General features: G+C 37.7%; 1 protein-coding gene across 1 annotated transcript in view; it reads right to left on the bottom strand.

The window, feature by feature from the left end:
* Nucleotides 1–323: 323 nt before the first annotated feature.
* Nucleotides 324–24,311, bottom strand: part of myom3 (myomesin 3) — a 45,170-nt gene continuing 21,182 nt past the window's right edge. Inside the window, exons 14-37 of the mRNA XM_087806314.1 lie at nucleotides 23,083–23,210; nucleotides 19,296–19,479; nucleotides 18,622–18,796; nucleotides 18,421–18,542; nucleotides 17,341–17,528; nucleotides 13,331–13,457; nucleotides 12,284–12,465; nucleotides 12,082–12,196; nucleotides 10,788–10,944; nucleotides 9,245–9,351; nucleotides 9,004–9,048; nucleotides 8,746–8,882; nucleotides 7,480–7,624; nucleotides 6,700–6,759; nucleotides 5,827–5,894; nucleotides 5,652–5,762; nucleotides 4,518–4,605; nucleotides 4,330–4,368; nucleotides 3,996–4,101; nucleotides 1,890–2,053; nucleotides 1,783–1,819; nucleotides 1,349–1,371; nucleotides 1,203–1,258; nucleotides 324–879 (exon numbers count right to left, since the gene is read on the bottom strand). Of these exons, the coding sequence (XP_087662440.1) occupies nucleotides 610–879; nucleotides 1,203–1,258; nucleotides 1,349–1,371; nucleotides 1,783–1,819; nucleotides 1,890–2,053; nucleotides 3,996–4,101; nucleotides 4,330–4,368; nucleotides 4,518–4,605; nucleotides 5,652–5,762; nucleotides 5,827–5,894; nucleotides 6,700–6,759; nucleotides 7,480–7,624; nucleotides 8,746–8,882; nucleotides 9,004–9,048; nucleotides 9,245–9,351; nucleotides 10,788–10,944; nucleotides 12,082–12,196; nucleotides 12,284–12,465; nucleotides 13,331–13,457; nucleotides 17,341–17,528; nucleotides 18,421–18,542; nucleotides 18,622–18,796; nucleotides 19,296–19,479; nucleotides 23,083–23,210 (2,834 nt within the window). The 3' untranslated portion in view covers nucleotides 324–609. The remainder of the gene's footprint in view (nucleotides 880–1,202; nucleotides 1,259–1,348; nucleotides 1,372–1,782; nucleotides 1,820–1,889; nucleotides 2,054–3,995; nucleotides 4,102–4,329; nucleotides 4,369–4,517; nucleotides 4,606–5,651; nucleotides 5,763–5,826; nucleotides 5,895–6,699; nucleotides 6,760–7,479; nucleotides 7,625–8,745; nucleotides 8,883–9,003; nucleotides 9,049–9,244; nucleotides 9,352–10,787; nucleotides 10,945–12,081; nucleotides 12,197–12,283; nucleotides 12,466–13,330; nucleotides 13,458–17,340; nucleotides 17,529–18,420; nucleotides 18,543–18,621; nucleotides 18,797–19,295; nucleotides 19,480–23,082; nucleotides 23,211–24,311) is intronic.

Genomic DNA, 24,311 nt, shown 5'->3' with positions numbered 1-24,311 from the left:
ATAAAATTATATAAGCTACCATAAGTAGCACCGCATTTTTTTCACACAGATAAAAACAGCAAAAATAAAGTGGTATGACCTGCAAAAATCAAACGTTTAATGTGTTAAAATAAATGTGTTTGACTTATTTTTACTACTTGACTTTCTTTAGCAAATAATAGTAGTAAATACAGTACTATATTGACATGACATGAGCCACATTCTAATTTGAATTTGGAGAGAATACTGTCTTTTTTCCCCAAAATAAAACACCTTTAAAACAGCAAAAATCAATACAACAGGAATAAAATAGTTTATTTAATTTTGTTCTGTGTGGCCCGGTATCAAATGCCTTGTTGACTGGTACGGACCCAGGGGTTCGGGACCACTGTAGAAGATCCTTAAACTGTCATCAAAGTTCTTCGGTAAACTAAAGTTAATTTGGCTAAATAAACAGATAAAGACATATTTCTTCAAAGAAACAAATAACAATAGAAATCCTTAATATTAATAGGCTACAGCAAAATTAGCTAGCACGTGTATATCAATAGTTGTCATTGCTTTAAATCCAATGCTTTCAAAGCCATGCATCACTTAAAGGATAATCCTTAAGAAACAACTATAGTCTCTTCAACTCATCTCTAGCGCATGAGCAGGAGGCATCTCTCCGTGTTTGTACACGCTGACCGTCACATCCTCCCTCTCCGAACCATGTTTGTTTTGCACAATAATGCTGTAGTGGCCGGAATTTTCCGTGTGGACGTTGTTGATGGTGATGGTGCTGCACGTGGGCTCCTTCGTGATGACGAACTGCTCCTCGTCCAGGATCTCTTTGTCATTTCGGAGCCACGTGATGTCGGGGTCGGGCTGGCCTTCGATGAAGCACGTCAGACAAAGAGACTGGATGAAAGAGGAGGGAAAATGTAATGTTGTGGCGAGGACAGTGACTCACAGAATTTCTTTTATTGTGGGACTTGGCCCTATACAATTGTTGGTACTCCCATGATTGTCCAAAGGGTTGTCTTTTCAAAATAATTCGAAGTAAATATTAGTTTTGAGGTTGATGAACCGAGTTATCTCTTTTTATTAAGTTTGAAACCATACAGTATATCAAGAGAAACTAGATTCTATTTCATACAAGACAAACATGTTAGTGTGAGCGGGATCATAAACAAAATACCTACCAGAAATATTGGTAAAAAAACAAAACGGAATGATTTTACCTTTCCTTCCATGATGGCCACCACATCGGGGAGACCCTTCGTCACTTTGGCACGACCTAAACCAAAAAAACAAATAATAAAAAAGCGAGGGTTAACGTCCACTTAGCTTCCTTACGGAGTATTTTTGTAATGAGAAAGTCACTTACGTTTATTCTTTATAGCCTCTTCTCTGTGTGAAAACACAAACAAACAATTTTTAAGATGACAAATAAGTAACACATAATTTCTGCCTTTTTAAAACAAATTAAAATCAGTCAATTAAAAAAAAGCTTTGATCATGTGATTACTTGTGATAAATCTGACATTTTACATACCTAAAATAAATAAGTATGTCACACATCATTTACAGTTTTTTAACCATAATATTCTTCTTTTTTTTTATTTGCATGACACTATAATTTGAATTAAAAGAGGTTTTAAATGTTGATTTTTAGGAGGAAGGTGAAGAGTGTTGGCTGGAGAAGGTTGTCTACTTGATTTAAAAATATATCTGCATTGCTATAATAAATTCCCTGGACTTATTTTGTCTGTTTTCTGTTAATTCCACGGCAAAATCAAACGACAGAAACAGATGACTTACTTCAACCTCTGATACTCAAGCATGGCGTCATCGAAAACTGTGAATGGATGAAAGTTTTACTCTTTTGTACACATTTAACCTCTAAAACCCTTTGTCGTGGCACCTACTTTGTCCTGATAAGTCGAGAGAACGCTTGTGTGTCTCTTTGCCGTCAAACATTTCCAGAGTGTATTTGCCTTTGTCTTTCTCTGTGGGGTCTAAGATTTCAATCCAAACACTCTGGGTGCTGTTTCCTGCTTTCATCCTGGAATCCAGTTTGATTTTCTTCTCCCTGTGGAGAAATTATTTGAAGAAAAACGTTAACCACTTTAAGTTCGCTTCCATCAGCCGACAACCATTCTTACATTGATACAGACAATAATAAAATATATGTATAAAACTCCAGTAACAGTTCTAATGAGCTCCTGCAGTTCTCAAAATCGCCACCAGATAGAGCCATTACTTTTTCTAAAAAACATTTCTCTATTGAGCTATTTCTAGTTTTCAATAACCACCTTATTAACAATTAAACAGTCGACGCAAACTTACTGGGCCAAGTATATATTCAGCTCTTTTTATTACCTGTTCATTGATTTAAATGAGCAGTGGTGATACTTTAAATCAGGCTCTTGATTCTATTTAAACTCTCCATATTGAGATCTTCTCTCGGCGCTTGTTTTACAAAGTTTCAGTATAATGTGAAACCCGAGTACTTTTTATGGGTCTGAGTAAAACCCGTTTTGTCATAAAGCTTTTATCTTCCATATAAAACTCGGCTGCCATGCGGATTATTTGCAAACCTTTCCAACTTCTCTCCAGACCATCTGGCAAGCTGGAAGAGAATCGTGGATTTCTATGGAATCTTTTATGTCACCATCTGTGGAAGTTACACGGTAATAGCACTTTTTCATCTTTTATGTTACAAACCGGGCTTGAAAACTTGAGAAAAGTCGGTGATGCTCGACTCCGAACAATATCTTGACATATCTCAATTATATGTGAACATGAATATGATTGATGGTGAGCCGGCACTGACCTTGACTCGCATGACATGTCAAGAAATGTAAGTCTATATTTTATTTTTTATTTTATTTTATTACTCAGGAGATTTGGGATAAGTTTGATAACTAAACTTTCTTTCGACAGAAAATAGTTATTATAAAAGAGCAAAGATATAAGACTATTTTCTTCTTCTTTTCTTATTGTTATTAAGATTGTATTTAGTATGGAAGGACAGAAATAATAATTAAAAAAAGGCTTCAAATCCTTAACCTTTCATTTTGGAAGCTGTTTTATCGCGAAAATTCCTGATAACCATTAATCGATCATCTACTTATCCATCCATCCATCCATCTATTTATTTATTCCTCAATCCATCCATCATCCATCCATCCATCCATCCATCCATCCATCCATCCATCCATCCATCCATCCATTTATTTATTCCTCAATCCATCCATCATCCATCCATCCATCCATCCATTTATTTATTCCTCAATCCATCCATCCATCCATCCATCCATCCATCCATCCATCCATCCATCCATCCATCCATCCATCCATCCATCCATCCATCCATCCATCCATCCATCCATCCATCCATCCATCCATCCATCCATCCATCCATCCATCCATCCATCCATCCATCCATCCATCCATCCATCCATCCATCCATCCATCCATCCGTCCGTCCCTCCATCTATCTATCCACTATCCATCCATCCATCCATCCACTTATCAGTCCATCCATTTATCCATCCATCCTTTTTCACATTGTGTAAAGCAGGTTTTTATTTTGCATGTACCTTCCCTTCTTTATTTTGTGAGCTACAATGCAACGTACAGCTCCGGCATGTCTAATACAATGCATTTAAGCACATATTTTTAACCGAAAATTACCCCACCTTTACAATGAGTCAAAGAGAAAAACAAAACAACAAATATTAAATAAACATACATACAAACACAAACATGTGTTTTCATCTCTAACGGTCCAAGCTCTTAGAAGAAAAGAAAAGCTTCATAAAGCAGTGTCATTATTTTCAGAGGCGTTAGATGTCTCTGTCTCTTGTGTAATCGATCTCTTTCAACATCTATTGAAACCTCACATCATTTCTAAACCATAATCCATATCCTGAGTTGACATCTAAGTGGCTGAAAGCCTGTTTTAACGTATTATTTTTCTTGAATCTTAATAAGGAGAATGGACGTTCAGACAACCCCTCTGCACTTACTTGAAGGACCAGCTGGTTTCCAGGTTGATAATATAGTATTTGAGAGAGCAGGAGAGTTTGAGACCTTCAGCTGTGCTCTGAACCGTCAACGGACCGGCTGATAGCGCTGCGAAGGAGAAGTCAACACTTGTTTATTATTCTGTGGCAATTTAAAAAAGGCTGTTTCTTATCTTGTGGGCTGTGAAACATTATTTAGAAACAATGCACGCAAGCGTTAATTAACATCCCTTGAAGCCATTATGTCATTATCGCAGCAGACCACACCTGGTATCTGAACTGGCCCCGTTTACAATGCTTCCCCCCGATAATGTCCGCTCGACTGTGACATACTCACCGCATTGTTTGCTCAGCTGCTGCAGAAGCTTGTCCAACTCTGTAAATAGAGAAAAACGGTTGAACGTGCTTTCAGAAGACGAGTGAATGTTTACTCAGGTGATTATGTAGAACCTTCAATACACACAAAGAGAGATTTATCGTTGGAATGAGTTAAAAGTATTTGTGCATGATGTGGTCTTTGCTCACCGTTGCCCTGTAGTTTTAAGGTGCTGATATCTTCTCCCCGCTTGTCCGACACAACGGCTTTGAACACGCCGGCGTCCTTTTTAGTGATCTAACACAAGCAAATGTACAGTTGAGAAATTAAATGAGCGCCATGTTACTTTTTATTCACATTGTTTATTTGAATTATTTCATTTTTTAACAGTTTTTTCACACGATATACTGTATATATATATATATATTTAATTTAAACAGTTAAACAGATGAAGATTCATGAAGTAGTGTCATGTTGTTTAGAGGACAGTAGGGGGCGCCATCACTTTAAAAATGATGTGATGTTACAAACAAAGTGAAATAGTGCAGAGACCGCCATCTGGTGGACTCTGAAAATAATGACACTGCTTCATGAAGATTCATCAGACAATCACTATGAAAAATGTATGTTCAATGTAATGAAGCGACCGGTGCTTACATGTCTTCCTCTTCATCTTCGTCCAAAGTGATGCAATTAAAAACACCCAAATACCTCCATACTGCTTGTCTATAATTTCTCTCTTGTATCTAATCTTCGACTAGAATAAATTGTTCAGATTTTACTTTTTAAATAACTAAAGTTTAGGCTTGTCTGTAGCAGAAGCACCCAGTTTCTAAGCTCCTGCCTCATTGAAACACACTGTTGATTTACACTGTTGGATCTTCTGCTAAAACAAAATCTAAACTAGAGACTTTTTTTTTTTTTTGGAAAAAAAAGTTCTGGTATTTGTATTGACAACTGACATTTTTGTATCGTGACACCCCTGATTCCAACCCTTAGCGAGTAGAAAATTTGTGGAATTTGAATTTAAGGTGACTTTAACAGTGATCTGCCTGGTCACAATTAGAAAACAAAACTAATGTTGTTTCTGTCTCCCCCTAGTGTCAGATAAGGGAAACACAGGGAAGGCTTTTCTGTCATCTTGTGGTTTTATTCTCCATATAATATAAAATAAGGGTCTCTCCACAACAATATTTCCTCATTAATTACCTTCAACGGGAAATAATAGCTAATTATAAAGTTATTTACGTGACAAAATTGTATATATGTTTAAGGGGGTTGATAAACAAGTTTGGGAACTACTGGACTAAACAACACAATAATGTGCTCATGGATTTCAGTACCTTGGAGATGGTGAGCGAGCTGATCCCAGACTGTTGATCATACAATATTTGAGTCACCTCCTTTGACTCTTTGAACCACTTGAGAGATGTGTCCTTGTTCATATTTGTCACCTTGGCAACAAGAGACAGCGTCAAATAAAAGCATCAACACATGTAAATCATGGATGTGACTCACCCTGCACTTCAATATCACTTCACAGTCTTCGTTAACACTCCAGGACAAGAACTCATCGAAGTAGGGTCCTAGGATGAAAGCACAAGTTCTTCTGACAATTTAGGGAATGAACTACATTATCTTTTTTTTCGATGGGAAAAGATATCCTTGCCATCAAAAACATATTATTAAAAACAACCTTTGATAGCTTCTGTCAGTCTGAACAGTCAGTGATGATTATTGATATTATCTATTTAATTCAAAATAATTTAAATTGTACGCTCTATTCACACATAGAGTTTAAAGTTTACTACATTCTTAGTACATATTCTTTACCTGTTCTTTTTTTAATTAAAAAAAAATCTTATTCTAAAACAACTGCCACTTCCCCAATTTTTTATTTGAATCACGTTTTATTAATTCAATTAATACATTCTTAGTTTTAATAATGTGCATTGATAATTCTGTTGTATCTTTAATTAAAATTAAATTCAGATTATAATCCCCTTAACAGAAAACATTTATTTTATATTGAATTGTTTTATCTAATTCATACAACATTAACAAAGGTACTGATTACATTTATTTACTTTTTCTTTTTTGTTAATTGCCTTTTTAATACAATAACAAAGATCAATTTTCACCAAGTAAACATTTTTTTTCCAAATAAGCCATTATTTCCAGAGTCTAACTCCAGGTGTCCTTTCATCAAGATTTAAAAAACATGGCAACAATCTTTTCCCTAAATTGCAACACAGGTGGCGCCGCAGGAATAAGCATCGCTCATTTCCATTACAATGAGATTTAGATTTGAGGAGCACAGCTGTTGCTCGACGCGGAAGCAGATGTCGTGATTGACTTAAAGTAAATCTTCCAAGTCAGTGGATCACTCACCAGACTTCCTCTTGTGGTCCCGTCGCTTCGCCTGAGCCAGGGCCAGCGTGTCCCGGAAGTCTGCGGGGAAATCACCAACATCATATGAAATATATACTGTATATATATATATATATTTTCACATGTAAGTAAGTAAGTAAGTAATTTTTATTTATATAGCGCTTTTCCAGACCAGGGTCACAAAGCGCTTAAACAATCAAAACAATATTCAATAAAGTATATACTTTAAAGGTCAAGATAAAACTGAGAACACAAAAGGAGTTCCAGAAAATCAAGGAAAAGCCTGAACAAATAAAAATGTTTAAAGATGTTTTTTGAAGGAGTCAGTAGACTCCATCAAGCGCAAAGAGAGAGGAAGATCGTTCCAAAGCTTAGGAGCAACAGCCTGGTCTCTCCTCTGGTCCTGAACCATGTGCGAGGAACCATCAGCAGATTCTGATCCACAGACCTCAGAGCCCGAGCTGAGGTGTAAGGCTGGATCAGATCACTGATGTAAGGAGGATGAATAGATCTGAATTTTAAAGTTGATCCTGAAAGAAACTGGAAGCCAGTGAAGGATTCTGAAATGTGAGTTCTTCTACTAGAGCGGGTCAGAATTCTCGCTGCTGAGTTTTGTATTAACTGCAGGCGAGACAGATCCTTCTTGTTTAGACATGAAAATAAACTGTTGCAGTAGTCCAGGCGAGGTTTGTCGATAAATGTAATTTGTATTTAAATATATATATTTGGTTTGGAATTGATACGGTTCCGTTTTCACGAGGTGCTTTGCGAGCGTCTCACTCTTGTCCACGAACACGAGGGTGGCCTGGTTCTTGGCACGGCCGTCCTTCAGCTGGGCCGTGTAGGAGCCTTCGTCTTCCGAGGAGAGCGGGTCGATGACGATCTCCACCAGACCTTTGGCCTTGTCAAAGTTGATCGTGCGACGCTGGGGGAAAAAGCAAACATTTCATTTCCTCGTGGGAATCAGCTCCTGTGCAGACAGATGAACCCTCATGATGGGTCGACAGAGGATCGACGGAGGGCGAGAGTTAAGTAGAGCTGGCAACTTGGTGGGAGTGAATTTGGAACCAGAGAGACGTGGACGAGATGAACAAACCTCAGGTGTTATTTTTAATAATAACACGTCATTAAACTTCATTAGAAAAAAACGCGCTGGTGAATATATAGATCAGGTACTCAACGCTTTTGTTACTGAACAAATTATACAACAGAATGTGAAAAGTAATTGTATATCATTCAATTCGAAGGTGCGTCCAATGACCTGGAAGTGGACTTTGATTTGATTTTAAAGGCCCTGCAGTCTTTCACATTAATTCAAATTTCCCTCATTTTAAACTCGGTGCCAGTTTGTGCCAACTAAGGGATGGGATTATTTTCAGAGTAATCTCTTACTTTTTGGAGCTATAGTCAAAAAATGTAGGGATGTGCTGAGGAAGCTTCATGAAGTAGTGTCATGTTGTTTAGACAGTAGGTGGCGCCATCACTTAAAAACTGATGTGATGTTCAAAACAAAGTGAAATAGTGCAGAGACCGACATCTAGTGGACTCTGAAAATAATGACGCTGCATCATGAAGCTTCATGAAGTAGTGTCATGTTGTTTAGAGGTCAGTAGGTGGCGCCATCACTTTAAAATGATGTGATGTTCAAAACCAAATGAAGTAGTGCAGAGACCGCCATCTAGTGGACTTTGAAAATGATGACACTTGTTCATGAAGCTTCATCAGACCATCACTACGAAAAATGTATGTTCAATGTAATGAAGCGACCGGTGCTTACATGTCTTCATCTTCATCTTCGTCCAAAAGAACGCAATTAAAAAATACCTCCATACTGCTTGTCTAAAATGTCTCTCATGTATATAAGCTTCGACTAGAAGGAATTGTTCAGATTTTACTTTTTAAATAACTAAAGGCAGCTTAAAATGAATTGGCATACGCACACGATAAGAAAAGACGGAGGGTGTTCGAACTGAATTATCTGTCAGTTTATTTCAGTCTTGATTGTCACAAGATACTTAAAAGTAAAGTAAAGTTCCCTGATCTCACCGGAGTGCTGGAGACCTCCTTGTCGTTGAAGACGATACGAAGCTCCGCAGATTCACTGAGACTCTCCGTCTGCAGCCACAGACGGACCTTCCCTTCGTCGGTCACCTCCACCTGCCAGCCCGACTTCAGTTCTATCACTGACGGGGAGTTTTACGTTCAGATGTCATTGAACGTTACATTTAAAAGATGAATAAATGTTACAATTACTGTCAAGTATATGATGTATTTTGACAGTCGCTCATTGTTGCTTGTACTTACGTGGGTTTCGGACTTGCCAGCTCAGTTCTTTCAGTCTTTCAAGGTCTGCAAAAGTAACATGTCTTGATCAGGAGAATTTAAAATGCATATGTACAGCTCCTGTTCTTTCATCCCTAACAGTCGCCTCCACTAACTCCACCCTTCCTGCACTCTCTTCTTAACCTCAAACACATCCATACACATCCATTTCTTAAATCCTCAGCGCTGCGTCACATTTGTGCCGCGGGCGAGCGGTGCTTACCGTCCGCTGTGAAGTCATAACTGGACGACAGTTCAGGGTTGTCGCTCATCTCCACTGTGTACAAGCCCAGATCCTCCTCAGAGGGGTCGTTGAAGGTCAACGTGGACCTGATGGATTTTAAAACAAAAGTCAAAAGACAAATCTCATATTTTAAAACAATATTAAATCAATATTTATCCACAATCGAAGACTGCCAAAAATCTGTACCACAAAATATCCCAACCATTCAATATAGACATTTTTGAGAAATTATTAATTAAATCTTTTTTTTTTTTTAAACCATCTTAGTCATATGATGTTGTACGGGCATGGGCATGGACATTGGTCTAATAAAATCATTTAAATGGTCAAATCTTTACCCCAGACCACGCGTGTGTGTGTGAAGAACGCTGTTGAGATATGAAATAACCAGTAGCCAATTAAATAAGCTTCTGTTTTAGGTTCATGTACTTTTAAATCAGACACTAACTGAGTCGGTGCCTCACCAACCATGAAACTCACCGCACGTCAATGGTTGTCAATGGCTTTTATGGTAGGCTTCTATCATAACATTAGGCTTTTTTATCTAGCCACTTTACTGCCGTGTTACAAGTGTCGCTAATTAACCCTTGTGTTATCTCAGGGTCAAGGTGACCTGGAGGCCCGAAAACAAATGTGTGTTTGGTATCCCTTGTCACCCTTGATTGTTTGGGTCAAGGTGATCAACCTCCACCACTGCATATGTATTTCTGGAAGTTCACATTTTACGCAGAGACATCACAAGGATTAAAGACTAGAAAAATGTTTCTGCGTAACGTGGAATTGAGGTTTACAGACGAGTTCGACCTTTTCATATACAAATGATTTTTCATTTTTAAATGTCATTTCCGTGGCTCACAATCGGGTAAGCTCTGTAGTCCAGAAATGGCAGCTTTCATTATTTGTTTGCTGCCCCAGAATAATGCTTCCCAGACTGGAATTGGGCTAATAATAGTCCTAAAAAGATTGTATTTATTTATATAAATATACCAAAGTGTGGGGTTTCAATAATGCTCTGATATTTTGATCCCTGCCCCAAATGTCCCTTCTGCACAAACCAGAAAAGACACTCTGCGTGTGAAGAGGATAGAGGCTCTGTGGGACAGACACACCCGGGTGAAAAGTTTAATCCATCCAAAAGCGACAATGTCCAAAAAAAAAAGGTGAGAAGGGGCGAACAGCTTATGTGACAAGCTGGCAGGATAATGTGGGCCATCTGAGGGTCAAATACATAAAAATGTCTGAGTACAATTATTAAAGACAGGGGAAAGGTCTGGCAGGGTTTAATCATTTACAATGGATTATACTTTATCTGTTCAACACCCACATAATTACGATTCGTTTTTAGACATTTTTTTTCAGAACAAAGTTCAATTTTAGACGGAGGCATTATTCTGTTTATAGACGAGCACATTGAGTTTTTTTCTCTGTTACTTTAGTACCTTGAATAGCCTTACCTTTGCTCATAGATTGTATATCCTTTAATTGACTTTCCATATTTATTTGAGAGAGAATAAACATCCACCTGTTGTTGTTGGTCTCCTCTTTGGCTCTGCTGGGGTCAATAGGTTCTTTGTAGTCTATGTTCCATAGACACTTGCTCTCCTCGTCCATACCCTCGCTCTCGTAGGCCAGGTAGATGAAGCCATCATTGTCCACGCCGATCTCAATGTCTTTGGAATCTGGAGATTTATAAGCAAGTCAATGAAACGCCTATAAAAAATGCTTTGTAATTAATGTCATTAAATTAAACCTGGGCTCTTGAAATTATAAAAATGTGTAAATGTTTTTAATAAGTTAAAAACTCTTATTAAATAAATGTTATAATCCACGATTCCATGTTACTGTAAATGTAAAAGCACTTTAAAGTATTTTTTTAAAAAGAACACAATATCTCAATGCCTGAAAAAAAACCTACATACTTTCGAATGAGCACCAAACTTTAATAATCAATATGCTATATTTTCAATCAAATTTTCACTTATCTCATCATTATAATGATACACTATTTATTTATATGTTAAAACAATTAGATTCATTTATAAAATGGATTTGTGCTCATCCTTAAGTCCTGCTATCGCCCTCATCGCACTTTAACATGTTATTACATTACACTGTTTCTTTAAGCAATATCACAAACAGCAGATGACATCACTAAAACTCTTGCAGGAGCCAAGGTCTCAAGCTCAAGTTCATACAAAAGGTTGAACATGTTTTTTAAAAAAGGCTTGTCTATGATTATTTTGAAAAAAGGTCAAGGAACTGGTTTCGTAGAATGAACTGTCACTAAAGAATGATTCAAGAAACACTTGCTTAAAATCATGAAAGAGTTATTTGAGATAACATTAAATTAATTTGAGAAAATGAATCCGCTTGTAGTAAGTAAGTAAGTAATATATATTTATATAGCGCTTTTCGAGACCAGGGTCACAAAGCGCTTTAACAATCAAAACAATACTCAAAACAGTACATACTTCAAAGATCAAGACAACACCGAGAACAACACAGGAGTTCGAGAAATTCAAGGAAAAGCCTGCACAAATAGAAACGTCTTAAGATGTTTCTTAAAGGAGTCAGTAGACTCCATCAAGCGCAAAGAGAGAGGAAGATTGTTCCAAAGCTTAGGAGCAACAGCCTGAAAAGATTTCTCTCCTCTGGTCCTGAGCCGTGACAGTATTAGTGCAATAAATGTACTAATATGTCTCTTAAATATATAGGAGTTGTACATTTCATAACGTCATTATATTAAAAAATAATGTTTTCAAATGAATGTATACTCGTATAGTAATTTAATGTTGTTTTTCAACACAATGCCTAACCTGGTCTGGTCCCGGCTGTGACAGACTCGGTGGGAAGTGAGGGAGAACCCACCCCTGCCTCGTTTACAGCAGATACACGGAATCTGTACGTTTGACCTTCCTGGAGTCCTGACACCTTCACGCCGACAGAAAAACTCGTATTGAATTCAAATGGTACGTGTTGTGTTTTTGCTGCAACACACTCTCGTACAACCTTCCTCACCTTGAAAAGAGCTCCGGTGACTGGGTCCTCATTCAGAGCGGACCAGTGGTCTGAATCATCACCGGTGCTCACTTCCAGAATGTAACCTTGAACTGGGCCACGTCCCTCGTACAGCGGGGCCTCCCACAACAGGGCCAGGGAGTCTTTTGTCACTTCCCTCACTTGCAGGTCAAACGGACACCCTGACAAAAGCAAAATGAAATATTAACAAAGGTGCAAAAGGCCTGGACAAAATGGGATCCTCTGACTTTTGATAAAAACTGCACAATAGGAGCACAATCCACAACTGGAAAGTTTTCATCAGAGCACCAACTAATGACTTTAGAAGATAAAATTAGCCTCAGAGTCCGAAGAAACGCCAAGGACACTCTTTAATCTACGACCTCCACCTACTGTGTTAGTTAATTTTCTTAATGATTTTCAGCCACTTTTGAATTATTAATGGAAAGGAAAAGTCAATTTTCCAGGATTAACGAGCAGGGCTTTAAAATATGGCATTTGTGAGAGAACCTTTTTCCATTCCCGATATTAATGTCGCGGCAGAGTTGCTCAGGGTTACGTCAGAAGCAGTAAAGGAATATCTGAGGCTCAAAGAGGTAAGTTAATACTTTTGAAAGCATGTTTTGATGTAACATATTCCCAAACACTATTAATGTGAAGTGTCATGAAGCAGTGTCATTTTTTTTTTTTTACAGCTCAGTAGGTGGTGCCCTAAGTTAAAAAAAAAACAGAATAGCTGTTCAAAGCAATAGATCATACTGGTGAGAGTGACATCTAGTGGACTCTGAAAATAATGACATTGCTTCATAGATTCATGAAGCAGTGTCATTATTTTCAGAGTCCACTAGATGGCAGCATTTTCCTTTGTTTTAAACAACCGTTCAAATGTAACATAAAATCATTTCTAAAGCAGTGGCGCCACCTACTGACCTCTAAACAACATAACACTGCTTCATGAAGCTTCAACAACACATCACTACTTTTACCTCAATTTTAGGCATTATTTCTATTTTTCCCATCGAACATTTCACATCCTCTGAAGCTCACCTGGCTCAGGCATCGTCCACTTCTCACACAGGAAGGCTTCGCTGGGATCAGACGGCTTCCCAACGCCGACCACGTTAGAAGCAAACACGCGGAATTTGTAGACACAACCGCTGGTCAGATTTGAAATCTATTGGTATGAAAAAAAACATTTTGAAAAAGCTATTGCAGATGATTGCATGGTTGCTGTTAGGGCTGGACTACCGACAGCGGATGATTTACCAAGACTGTATATACAATCATGAAGAAAAGACCCATTTTTGACACAGAAAAATGTATGAGATGAGAAATTGTTCAACAGTAGTTGAGCCATGAAAAAAATTGTAGTTTTCTTCCCACAAAAAAATCTATATTTTATAAAGTAATAATAAATAATGAAAATAAGCTCCATTATTGGGCAAAAAGTGTAATAAATGAAGGAGGATCAAGTTTCAAACAGTAAAATTAGTGAACTTAAACCCAAAAAATGAAATACGAAGGTTATTTATTTTCTATAAATGGCAAAATGATTAATACTTACCTAGAGTTTCAAACAAGAAATGAAACAATAGAGTAGAAAACAAAAATACCAACCACTTACTAACCAGAATGTAGAGATGTGTTGATGAATCTTCATGAAGTAATGTCCTTTTTTTCAGCCCACTAGATGGCACTCTACCCTATATAATGACTTGCTTTTAACAGCGTCTATTGATAATTCTAAATCTGAGGGCCACCTACTGACCTCCGAAAACATGACACTGCTCCATGAAGCTTCATCAATCCACCACTACTGTGATACATTTTTTATTAAATCATTTCACATTATTGCAATATATAGTAAGTAAGAAAGTAAAGGTTATTTGGCGCTAATGCAGAGTTTTAAGGATCGGGGAAATGTGAGTTCTTCTACTAGAGCTGGTCAGACTTCTCGTTTCTCGAGTTTTTTATTAACTGCAGGCAAGACAGCTCCTTCTTGTTTATCCACATATTTATATAGAAGTTTTATATCTGAATATATGCACTTTTGTCGTCAGTCTATAAAAACGACTGTCGGCTCCTTTTACTCTCACAGCCATCGACCGTCCACACACTCGGGGTAAAGTTCTCCCGCGGTACAGAAACGCCATTATTTTCCCGACCAAAGCTACAGTAGTTCTGCTGCCACAGCATTTCCATACGTTAGCTTTGGAAAAGAAAAAGGGATTCAGCAGTATTGATCGGCGAATCGATCGTCCCATTCACAGCCACTTAAGACTTAAAAGTGCTTAACACCTTTGTGAGCACTGGAGAAGTTCTGCTCGTGGGCTTCATCTAATTGACATGACCAGAGGGAGCTCATTTCAGCATAACAGCCGACTGGGATCCAAGACAACCGTTCTCTCGTAACTATTCCCTTCATTAGCCGTGGATCCTGCCGCATTAAGAATCACAGTTCCACATCCCATTCACCATGTCAGGATAATAGCTGCTGCAGTCTGAGGTATAATTTGGTCCACAAGATGGCAAACAGGCTGCACTTAACCACCTGTCATAAACTCATGCCATGATTTCAGCTACTTTTTTCTTCAATCTCTGAATGTCTGGTACAACTGAAGCTACATTTGTTTGTACACATATGAAAATAAGAAGAAAAATAGCTCATATAAATTTAATTTAAGAGATGATATTCAGATATTTTCCATATTTCCTTGATAATAACAATTACATTTTTAACAGCAATCTCTTAATCTCAAAACAGCGATTTTCCATGTTCTTTTTCTGTCCGTTAGTCCATGACGCACATGACTCAGGACCAGAGGAGAGAAATCCTTCCAGGCTGTTGCTCCTAAGCTTTGGAACGATCTTCTCTCTCTTTGCACTTGATGGAGTCTACTGACTCCTTTAAGAAACATCTTAAGACGTTTCTATTTGTTCAGGCTTTTCCTTGATTTTCTGGAACTCCTGTGTTGTTCTCAGTATTTTCTTGATCTTTAAAGTGTATATACTTTTTTGAGTATTGTTTTGATTGTTTAAGCGCTTTGTGACCCTGGTCTGGAAAAGCGCTATATAAATAAATATTACTTACTTACTTACTTACTAACTTTCCCATAATTCAAGATAGGTTAAGATTTTTAATAATTATTTATATATTCTATTATCGCTGAATCTGATCTGATCGCTGAAGAATGACAAGAAAATAAAAACTTGAAAAAACAACCCAAACATAAAGAAAATTTGATTGGTTGTTTCTTAAACATCTCGGTCTTGTCTGTCTTTTTGTCTTTTTTTATTGAAAAGTTAAGTAAAACCTAATGAAATTAATGGTTGCCCCCTAAAAACGTTTCAGTTAATTCACATTTGTAATTTAAATATTCGCAACTATAGCTTAACAAAAAACAACATTATGAAGCGCATGTGGACCTTTAAAAGACATACAATACATGTTGCCTTTTCCGATAAAATCCCATCAAAGTATTGCTATTGATAGGTTGACAAGGCTTCACGAAGTGGTGCTGTTATTTTAAGAGACCACCAGTTGTCACTCTCTTCTGTATAATCTATTGCTTTGAGCAGCTTTTCTATTGTAACCTCACTTATTTGTGTGAGGTTGTGCTCTGAGGTTTAAATTTATCAGCAAACATTGTAAACTGCTTTCAATATATATTGAAATAAACCAGTGGTTCTCAACTGGTCTTGCTTTTGGATCCATCACCACCACTTAGTGGCAACTTTGAGACCTAAATCAAGCATCATTATTCCTAATGCTCATTTGATAGGAAGACTGTGAAGCAGCAAAATATATCTATAAAAGTTGCACTTGGCTGACCTCTCACAGTGCTACAGGGGTCCTTCAGAGCGCCATTTGGGCTCGAATAGCTGCCAAGAACTGCTCTGTGTCTGAGCTAAGCCTGATTATTCATTTTTTGCTTTATTGCCAAATAAGGAATAAAACAGTCATGTGCTAACAATACCTTATTATTAGAATGAATAGGTCTATTTTATTTGTATTATTCTTAGGAAGGGTACTACACTAGAGTCTCTCTGTAGCTCAGACCAAAAATTTGGAGGACTAGGACTTAATATTAAGTCCTAGTCCTCCAAATTTTTGGTCTTCTCTAACTTCTTAGCAGCTTCCACCTTTTTCTGGAATCTGTTGGACTCGCAAAAATCAAAAAAAGCACCTACAAGCATGTCAAATATACAAATAATTGATTACACAGCCTTTAAATTTTTCATTTGAATTATTTTTTGCGATTTTGTATCTTCATCTCCAAGATGCAGTAAGTCTCTCATCATGACGACGTTTTGAAGTTACTTTATAAAGTTCTCCCCCTTCTGAAAGTCTCAGCGAATGAGAGGTTACGAGAGCAAAGCCCGTTATGACATAATAAGCTCAAATTACGCCCCGCTTTGTTTATACAATGAGTTCCTCGGAAGAGGAGACTTCTGTGATTCATGAAGTTACATGATTCACATTGTTGTTGGACTAATCAAAGCAGAGTGGGAGTGGTTATGGTAAACAAGATTTCATCTCCAGAAAAATGCTACATTATCCGTGGGTGGGGCTTAAGCAAATTTACTAATGAAAAGAGAGTTTTGTATAAACATACTGATGAGTACAATAGAGGTCAAGATCAATTTGATTTGCATGAAGGAGAAGCTGAGGAGGACGTGGGTTGTGACGTCTGCAGGATGCTTAAGCAAACACTCTTTACTCTGTACGACGTGGGATCAAGGACTTTGCCCTTTGGCAGGCAATAAATGTAGCGTCCTTGAGGGCAACAATCTCACCAGAGCAACCCCAAGAGGTAAATGAGGTGAAGAATCTTGACGCTAATAAAAAAAAAGCAAAGGATGTGCAGGAGTGGCGACCGGATGATTTTGACAGCTGAAATCTTATAAGAAACAGGATAAAGATGAGTCCTCATGGACACTTGCTTGTTGCCTAGTTACATGGAGACGATCAGCACAACACGCATCACTCAGAGAAACCAAAGAAACTCACGTCAGATCAAATTAATCCATGAGGAATAACTGGATGCTTTACTGACCTTTGCCTTCCTCTCTTTGACAGGTTTAACATTGACTTCTCTCCAGACGTCTGTGTTCTCCTCTTTCTCATCCAGGTAATATCCTCGTATGGCAGCTCCCCCATTAGAGGCCGGAGCTCTCCAACCCACCACCATTTCACTCCCCGTGCAGAGAAGCAGGGCAATGGCAGAAGGAGAAGAAGGAACGCCTAAATGGTAGAAGAAAAATAAATGATCTAACAGTTTTAAATGATAAAATAATAAATGTTTTGGTTTGTGGTCCATGTTTTTTTTCATCTCTCAATCCAACTTTTTAACATCTTTCTCCAGTCTGAAATAAAGATGTATAATAAAATATAATCTACTGACAAACATTGTCATTGTACTTTCATCTTTCAAATTAAAGGGTTTTTTCACTCTGACAAGCAGTATGGAGGTGTATGGGTGGTTTTAAGCATCTTTTCGGAGGAAGTTTGTCCACTGAGCAACAGACACTTATTAAAATGGATGAACATTTTTGTCTCTCTCAAAATTCTCAAAAGAAACAGATTACTCCTAAATAATTTCTACCTTTAGTCGACATGGGGATGAGTAGAACATGTGTGCAGTTTGAATTTAACTATAACTGTATACATGTGGAAAATATTCTTATTTAATTGCAAATCAATTTGCACTCAAAATATCAAAATGTCCATTTGTCTCTTAGACTTGAAAAAGAACGTATAGTAGTTGTTCCTAACTGAGGGAACAATAAAAGAATAAACATCAATGAAATGTTGAATCACTGTGAGGATCCTAACATACTAGGTAACTTGATGTGAACATTGTTTTTCAGGTTGTGTGAGGATAAAAGAAAAATGTTTGATGAATAAAAGATTCATACAAAAAATCTTTGCTTATGTTAACATGAAAGTTTCACCCAATATTCTTGTTCTACATGTCATTATGCATTGAAGCAGGCGGAAGTAGCCTTTCAGAAAGTCAGACTGATGATCAGTAGTTAACACATGACAGAAAAATCGAAAATTATTAGTAAGAATTACATGAAGTGAATTGAGAAGAAAAACTCGTAACAATGTGGGAAAGTCAGACGTTACTTACGAAGAGCTGCTTTAACCAGGATCGGTTGAGTCTCCTCAGAGTACACGCTGTTTCCATTTCGACTCACCGACTTTATCCTGAAGACGTACTCCTTCCTGTTCTTCAGGCCATGAACTATAAATCTAAAGACAAGTTTCACGCAATGAGCTTGGATGTCTTTTACAAACGCTGAGCAACATTCACGGTACACTGAAATCGTACTCGTTGCCGTCGACAGGTTTGTTGTTGACAGTGTTCCAGTCTTGTTTGCCGACTTCACAGGAGTAGATGTAATATCCCAGGACTTCGTCCTTCTCTTTTGGTTCCTGCCACTTCAGCAGGACTGATGTGTCCGTGTCTCTGAAGGTCATGATGGAGTGAGGCGGAGGTGGAGGAGCTGCAGAGAACAGATTGTTAAAAAAAAAAAGAAAAAAAGATTTAATCCCCCTCCAGCACTTTTTCTGCTGTACGTGACATGTTTTGTAGCAGCAAGAGCTTTTTTCTACTGCAATGTAAAGCATAAGATATTTGAAATATATAACTAAACTAAAGTTGCTTTCAATTAATAATCCAAGTAAGTAAGTAAGTAAGCACCCTCAACTTACGATGTTTCAACAGAAGAAATGTTTAAAACAATAGATAATACCGGAGAGAGCAACATCTAATGGCAATTATAAGGCCCATAAACCTACTCTCTTCTCTCCTCCTCATTTCAAGTCTTTCTTTCCTTCTTTATTAACGCTGGGTATTTGCTTCAAATTGTAAGTTGACATTTTATTTTGATATTTATCATGTAAAACATCTGTCTGTGCAAATGTTATCAGTTCAGAGGAAGCTCTTCTCTGATCTGACCTGATCACAGCCGCATGGATAAGTGGAAAATAACATCTTCTCACCTTGAGGTTTTCCTAGAGAGACGGCCCCGCTGGGCTCGGAGGGGTCGCTGACACCATACTTGTTAACGGAGCGAACCCTGAACAGGTACTGCTTGCTCTTGAGCAGGTCAAACACGGGAAGCCTGGGAGACTTCAACACCATGTCGAGAGTGGCCAGTTCCCAACTGTTCGTCCCCGCGAGACACTGGTCCAAACACAGCAGAAAAACAACACATTTTTTAAAAGAACAAGATGTTGGTGTTTTCATTTACAAGCATTTATGTTCTACACACTTAGGAAAATGTTAACACATGAAGACATCTAACACGTCATTAAGAGTTGACTGTCAATTCTTACACTCCTGACTTCTGCATGTCCATCAAAGACTGAAAAGTTAGTGTTACATAATGATAAATCTCTGGATGGAAGGAAGGAAAAAGGGAAGAAGGAAGGTATGAAGAAGGAAAAGGGAATTGTTTTTGAAAGAAATAGTGAAGCTTGCTAGAAAGGAAGGAGGAAGAAAGGCTAAAAAGGAAGGAAGAAAAGAAGGAGTAAAGGTAGAAAAAAAGGAGGGAAGAAGAAAAGAATGAATGATGTAAGGAAGGAAGGAAGGAAGGAAGGAAGGAAGGAAGGAAGGAAGGAAGGAAGGAAGGAAGGAAGGAAGGAAGGAAGGAAGAAAAGATGGATAGATAGACACATTTGTTGGATGGATGGATGGATGGATGGATGGATGGATGGATGTATGGATGGATGGATGGATGGATGGATGGATGGATGGATGGATGGATGGATGGATGGATCAATGGTTGGGTGGATTGACAAATGGACAGATAGATGGATGGAGGAATAAATAAATGATGGATGGATGGATGCATATATGATGGATGGATGGATGGATGGATGGATGGATGGATGAATAGATGTTGGATAAATGTAAGGAGGAATAGTTAAATGGATGTATGGATGATGGATGGATGGATGGATGAATAGATGATGGATGGATGTATGGAGCAATAGATAAATGGATGGATTGATGGATAAATAGATGATGGATGGGTGGATAAATAGATGATGGATGGATGGATAAATAGATGATGGATGGATGGATGCATAGATGATATAAAAGGCAGACTCGAGTCATAACACTTCATCAGTCAAGGTACAGTGAATACAGATAAGTAAGAAGAGAGGGAAAGATCTAAATATGCGTAGCAAGGGAAGACTTCAGTCATTTTAGATGCAGATTTGGCAGTTTTATTACTCCAGAAGCTCATCAAAGTCCAATAAAAACATATTTTCTTCTGCAGTTGTCCTTTGTGGTCCTTTTATTAACTAAAAAATGGCGTCTGGTGTTCAATTCTCCTATCAGATTTTAAATATCACTTCCTCTCTTTTGTGCCTTTTTCCATGCTTATTGTCTTCTTATTCATCTCTTTAGTGAGATAATTATTAATATTTGCTTTTTTTCCCAGACCTGTCGTCACAACCCATGTATCTTATCATGTCATTCATCTTTTCCCATAATGCATCAGCTGTCTATTCCTCCAGTGTATTATTATCCACATGAACCTCCTCGTGGTTTGGAATGAAACTATCTGATGACTGCAAGTGAGATCACTGTCACTCGTCTTCTCAATACCTGTCACCATTAGCCATCCTCCCTCCATCTGCCATAATGAAAAAATAGATTCTTATCAGACGCTTAAGAGTGTGCGAGCGATGCTTCTCTCTGTTCAGATCAATGCTCATTATCTCTGACTTCGGTTTAATATACACCGAAGCTTTACAGCTGTCAAACAACGCAGTGTGAAGCGAAGTGTGTGTGTTAGCCAATGATACACATTTCAACTCAAATTGAGGAAGCAGATTAAATGAAAGGAAGATCAAATATAGACAATATAAAATGGGTGTCTTCCTCTATGACTGGCTTAAATGTAATCCTTTCCAATTTTGAAATTGAATCTACCTTCGACATAACTCACTGCACAACAGTTATTCCACTTCAAATGTTGTTGTGTTCAGAATTCCCTTGAAACCTGTTAACGCTTTAGTCTTTAGATCTGTTTCTTTACACACTGATGCATTTTATAACCAGTATTCTGTTATAACAGGTAGGTTTGGATGAACAAATAAATGAAGTGATGGATGGATGGATGGATGGATAAATGGAGGGATGGATGCTTAGATGGATGGATGGATGCTTGGATGGATGGATGGATAGATAGAGGGATGAATGGATGGATGGATGGATGGATGGATGCTTTGATGGATGGATGGATAGATGGATAGATGGAGGGATGAATGGATGGATGAATGGATGGATGCTTAGATTGATGGATGATATATGAAGGGATGAATGGATGGATGCTTAGATAGACGGAGGGATGAATGGATGGACGGATGGATGGATGCTTAGATGGATGGATGGATGGATAGATGGAGGGATGAATGGATTGATGCTTAGATGGATGGATTATATATGAAGGGATGAATGGATGGATGCCTAGATGGATAGATGGATGGATGGAGGGATGCATGGATTGATGCTTAGATGGATGGATGATATATGGAGGGATGAATGGATGGATGCTTAGATAGATGGATGGATGCTTAGATGGATGGATAGGTAGATAGATGGAGGGATGAATGGATAGAGGCTTAGATAGATGGATGCTTAGATGGATGGATGGATGGATGGATGGATGGATGGATGGATGGATGGATGGATGGATGGATGGATGGATGGATGGATGGATGGATGGATGGATGGATGGATGGATGGATGGATGGATGCATGGATGGATGGATGCTTAGATAGATGGAGGGATGAAAGGATGAATGGATGCTTTGATGGATGGATGGATGGATGGATGGATGCTTAGATGGATGGATGGAAGAAAACTAAACAATTATACATAAAATGTATTATTATTATTTTTATAATTATTACTATTAATATATGTAGGTACTATTTAGGAAGGAAGAAAGAACAAAAAGTATAATAGAAACAAATACGAAAACCTAGTTCCCCTTTAATTTAAACCAATTGTTGCTTTTAATTATATACTATGACAGTTATCCATTTGATGAATCTTCCATTTCTTAAAGTAGCTTGGTAGGCGGACAGACCGGGATCATATTTAATCGTGATTATCCACCACAATTCTTTAAAAGAGAAAAGAAAAAATAACAGAATGTGTAGAAATACAGACAGCCAGACACATTTAAATGAAACCCCAGAAGAGGAATTTAGAAACATGGTCATTTATATTTTGAAGATAACATCGGGTTTTAAGAAGTAAAAGTCAATGTAGACGAGCAAAAAGCTGCAGTTGATTCAGTGTCCACTTTAAAGACCAGAAATTAGAAGACGAAAAAATAGATATAAACGAAAATGTATAAAGATCCAGGCTTAAAGAGGGTGACATCACAGATATACAGTATGTTGCAATTACTGTATATCTTATTCCATCTATGGAAGAACTTTTTGGGAGGATTAAAGAATAAAGAATAAAGGAATGACATCCCATCTTTCTATTATTGGGTTGCCAATAGCGATTGATTGAAACTAGCTGGGTTTACGTTAACATTGTGCTAATAGAAAAATAAGAATATTTGTTTAGTACAAAACAAAAACAACAGGTGCTGAATAACGGCGCCATTGTTTGCGTAAAGCAAAAGGAGAATTCAATGATCAAAAGTGTGTGTTGTAATGAGTTGACTCCATTAAACTTGAGGAATGGAACCGATCTGGTGCCAAAGCAGTTGGACCAGTTCAGATAAACCGTGGGTAGGAAGAGGAACTGACCCGCTCCACGTGGTAGGCGAGCGGTTCCCTGCCTCTGGGATCGGGCTCCGTCCAACTCAGCACCACGTAAGTGTCCGTAACCTCGGCGGCGTGAACGTTTGTGGGAGGGAAGGGTATTTTGACGTGACCTGAAGATAAAATAGAACAAACAAAGTTTATTTTCCTGTTTAAACTTAAGTTTTGCTTTGATGAGATCAGGGTGCGTGCGGTCAGGGGAGGCAGGTGAGGCACTGCCTCAATGGAGCAATCCACCAAAAACTGTGTCGATACATGCAATTGACGCCTCCTGTTGCCGTATCTCTGAATGTCTCCTATATAATGCTCACAGATAGATTTATTTGCCTTGGTTTTCCACAGTCTGGCTGCTGTCTTTAACCATTAAAGTTTAATGTTTGTAAGGGTCTTATTGAGTTTCGCTGATCGGAAATACAACAGAAGAGCAAAGGCAAACACTAACAAGCTTCCACAGACTACGAGAGACTTTTAAAACTAAAGTAAATAAGGTGGACTTTTACAACAAAGTAACAGAGGTTTGTGTGGTGAAGGAAAGGCGTATGGAATTTATCTACAGATCAAATTCAGAACAAAAACCTCTACATTTTGGGCTTAATTAAAATATAATTTGTTTTTCTCACGATTATATTGACCCATTTAATACTCAATATTGATCTTTTCACCATAATGCATATTGTTTTAGACTTTCTTTTATTGTCATTGCACAGAAAACACAGCAGTGAAACTGGCAACGAAATTTCGTTGCTTGGCAACCATTAAAAAACACAGCAGAGAGATGTATAAATAAAAAGTATAAATATAAATATTAATAAGTTAAAAATAGTGCAATATAGTATAAACAGAATAAATAAATAAAATGATAAATATTGCATATAGTAATTCATGTATATAAAGTAAAAATACAATTAAGTTTACAATAGTGCTAATATGTTATAAATAAATACATAATATTTTAAATAGTGCATAGCTCAAGTCATATTTTCTTTCCAGTTTGCGTAAATTTAGCCAATCACGGAAGGCTTGACGCAACATTATCAGAAGCAGGTCTATCTGTCATTACAGCACCACTTGTCGAAGATTCTTCACTCTTGAGCCAAACTTAAATCTGGAGAGTTTATCGCTAAACTTTCCAGCAAATTCCTATAGAAATTATGAATTAAATAATATATTTTTTAACCTTCATATGTGTGTCAAGAATGCTGACGAGATATGAA

This window comes from Callionymus lyra, chromosome 13 (genome assembly GCF_982586985.1).
Source record: "Callionymus lyra chromosome 13, fCalLyr1.hap1.1, whole genome shotgun sequence".
In the NCBI taxonomy this organism is placed as follows: Eukaryota; Metazoa; Chordata; class Actinopteri; order Syngnathiformes; family Callionymidae; genus Callionymus; species Callionymus lyra.
This window is presented reverse-complemented; position numbering and strand designations above follow the sequence as displayed.